Raw genomic sequence first — 3,614 nt, forward strand, 5'->3', positions numbered from 1 at the left:
GTCTTCAAGCCCTCAATTTAGGAAACCCATGCTAACGCAACGGTTGCACTCAAGGCTAACTCTCAAATCTCATTTCTTGGCTTCCGTAGCTCTCCAATTATTTCACAACTCTCTCTATATATGTGTGCTGGTATCAAGAAAGTATTGTTTCATATATGTTTTTTTTTTGCTGTTCTTGTTCGGGGAACATACTAGTTACACCATTGGGCACATTTGCAATGGTGTGAAGACAACAAGGAACATATCAACTAAGTGTATCTAGCGCTAGAAGTAGAAGCTATAAATTTCTTTGCTTCCTTTGAAAGGCAAAATAATGTTAGGATTGAGTTTTTAGTTGGATTTGTTTGTGTGGAGTTAAGAGTTTGCAATAATTGTTATGATTTCCTTGCTTTGTAAGGGATGAAGCGGATTCTTTTCATTTCTTAAAAAATACACTATAACTGGATTGTTGTATCTTTGAAGTGGTACTAGTAACCAGTACTAGTATCCAAAACCTTCCGGACCTCCTTCAAAAATTACAATGTATGTAAAAATTTTGAGGACACAGTTTTTTGGAGGCCACACAGTTAATTCTCTCTAGTATGTAACATAAATGTAGCTCTACAGAACATGGATAAGCACTCCTTAGCACGAACGAGAACAAACTCAAGTAGTGGCTAGTTTGCGCTTGTACCTCGTGGCACAATATGCAAACGTAAGAAGGTTCAGAAGCTGTAATCCTGCCATCAACCAGAATAAACGATCAAGACGACCTTCATTGAGATTATCAGGGATCCAGCCATGTCGCCTTCTTCCCAATCCCACTGTTGCTGAATCCATGAACTTTAACATCACGGAGACAAGGTAGCTTCCAAGGGTGATCATGATGAGAGAGCAAGCCTGACACAAACTTCTCATGGCATCAGGCGACTGCTCATACGCAAACTCGATGAAACCAACAACGGTGAACACTTTTGCTACACCAACGAAGAAGTACTGTGGTGCCTGCCACAGGATATTCATTGGGGCTGCAGTGTTACGGTGCACTAGGCCCCTTTCGTCCACGATTTTAAGGCGCGCCATCTCAACCAGCGCAGCTGAAACCAAAGAAAGCACAGCGAAAACCAGACCGACACCGATGCGTTGCAGTTCAGACAAGCCTCTCTTCATGCCAGTGATCATGCTCAGCATTGGCATGATAACCTTGTTGTAACAAGGGGCCAGGATGAGGATACAGAGGCAGTTGAAGGTCGTCAAAGACCCTGGAGGAATTGGAAAGCCGTATATGTAGTTGTTCATGACTTGTCCTTGTTCAATGAAAAGCGGGAAGAAAGCTTCAGCCATGTTGAAAATTATGCCAGCTAGTAGGACAGGCAACATTCTTGCCAAGATCTTCAGCTCCTCCACCTGTGTAACTGTACAAAGCTTCCATGGACTAGGCACATCAGCAGACGATGTTTCGTCAGGGGAGGAAATGGTGGCAGCTCGATCAAAGAACCTAAATGCAGAAGTTTTTTATTCAGTAGAGACAGTGAAAATTTTGTTGAACGTGCGAACCTATTAGTGAAAATGGTGGTGTCAGAAGCTCTCAACACCATACCTTAGTCCTTCAGTATGCATCAGCTTCCTGCTGCCTACAATTGCTGCCTCCTTGCCTGGCATTTCATAAAGAAGAGAGCTGTCATTTGGCACATCCACATGGACCTTCCGGACAGCTGCAACCACAACCTGGCAAATCCTAGTGAGTGCGCTTCCTCCTGGTTTCTGATACCTGTAAAGTTTCATACAGGCAAGAAATCCAGCTATTCCAATCACTGAGAACAGTGTAGGGATCCCGAATCCCCATCCCCATCCCCAGTTGTCCTGAAGATACACGAGGAGTGTGCTCGCAAAGAAGCCGCCGCCATTGACAGCGAAGTAGTACCAGTTGTAGTAGAGCCCCTTCTGCATCTTCTCTGTTCCATCAGTGTCATCGAATTGATCGGCCCCAAATGTGGGGACACATGGCCAGATGCCACCTAGGCCAAGGGCAGTCAAGAATAGGCCAAGAGAAGGCAGGGCATCCTGAGGAGAGATCTCCAATGTATGAATGCTTCCTGGAGTTACTGCTGCAAGTGTCAATAGAACCATTCCCTGCAGACAAACCTTGAGGCATAAGCACTAGTACTTCTGAATGTCATTTGTGGAACAAATCTGAACTGAACATGCAGATGCAGATTTTTTTTGATGAAACTGCAGATGCAGTTTTTTTTTTTTTTTTTTTATGAAACTGCAGATGCAGATTTGAGAAAGAAAGGCCTGCAGAGAGTGGAGTGCCTATGGAGAGTTACAATGGTAAAGATGGTCAGGGAAATAACGATTGTCCGGTGTCTTCCCCAATATGAATCTGCCAAGAATGCTCCGAGAAGGGGAGTGAGGTAGCAGGTTCCCTGCCATGAAGCTATATTGCTCGCCGCAGCGACATTGCTCTGCTTCCGCACCTTTGTTAGGTAACTGACCAGGTTCGTCCCAACACCATAGTACGCCAAAGAACCACAAAATTCACCGCCTTCCAAGAACATGGATTCACAGAGAAAAAAATCAAAGAAAGAAAGGGCGTCGCCAAAAGTTTCAAGACAAGAATACATGATGAGGTGCATTGCACATTGAAGGCAAAATATAGGTGCCAGTGTCTGATTACCAAGAATTGAGTAACAGGCTCTCCATTTTCCAGTATGCTTTTTCGATGCCGGATTGCCTTTGATATCAACAGAGCCATTGCAGGCATATGGTTCATATTCCTGAATTCCATGACAAGAAGAGGTCAAGTTAGCATTTGTATGCTGATCTACATGAAACCAAAATAAACCACCTCTGTAACTAAAAATTGAACAACAATGCAGTTTAGATGCATTTTTTATTTGCACAATACACTGTGTGCCATGTCAGCAGACGATGAATGACATCACCCTCCAATACTTTCTTAGATAAAGACATCACCCTCCAATACTACTAGTAGTCCCCAACAGAACTTTGAAGGGAGTAGGAACAGAGATTACCAGACGGCTAGCGGTGAAAGCACTGGAGTGGGCTGCAGCCTGCACACTGTCGGCTTTGTTGGCGATCACTTGCGGCGGCGAGCAGGCAGACAATGGAGCTCGATTCGACGCCATGTCCTCGCTACTGCCTGACACCAAGAAAGCTACGGAGCCGCCGGCACATTGGCTTGTGCAAGGCCGGCGCCATTGCTCCTCTCCCTCTGCCATGTGCCGTCCGTTCGGCCGCGACGCTGAGCACGAAGGCATCGAGAGTGAGAGGGCAGACGGAGGCGCGATGTCATCAAGGGTATAAATCGGCAAAAGTGCCAATGGAAGTATGGAACGTCGCGGCGCGGGCACGAGCACATGCAGTGCACTGCTATGGATGCAGCCTTTGCCATCGTATGGGTCGAATAAACAAGCGAAAACTTCCATGCTCCCATGCCTTCGCATGGACGAAAACTTCCATGCTTTCTGCCGACTTCCTCCTCTTTTTATTTTTATATATATTCCTTTCTAAATTATATTTTAAAAAGTAACCTTACTCTGTTCTATTTTCATTTCTAACACTTTTGACTATATTAGGGATGAAAAATGAAAATGGATATCCGAATTATC

The 3,614-nt window shown here is 44.9% G+C and overlaps 1 protein-coding gene across 1 annotated transcript; it reads right to left on the bottom strand.

The window, feature by feature from the left end:
• Positions 1-593: 593 nt before the first annotated feature.
• LOC136491423 (protein NRT1/ PTR FAMILY 8.3-like) lies at positions 594-3,263 on the bottom strand. Its single transcript, XM_066487708.1, has 5 exons — positions 3,018-3,263; positions 2,660-2,759; positions 2,310-2,527; positions 1,580-2,112; positions 594-1,477 (listed from the first exon to the last, which is right to left on the bottom strand). Exons 1-5 carry the CDS (start codon positions 3,261-3,263, stop codon positions 646-648), a joined length of 1,929 nt encoding a protein of 642 aa, XP_066343805.1. The 3' UTR covers positions 594-645.
• Positions 3,264-3,614: the final 351 nt, after the last annotated feature.

This window comes from Miscanthus floridulus, chromosome 1 (assembly GCF_019320115.1).
Source record: "Miscanthus floridulus cultivar M001 chromosome 1, ASM1932011v1, whole genome shotgun sequence".
Taxonomy (NCBI): domain Eukaryota; kingdom Viridiplantae; phylum Streptophyta; class Magnoliopsida; order Poales; family Poaceae; genus Miscanthus; species Miscanthus floridulus.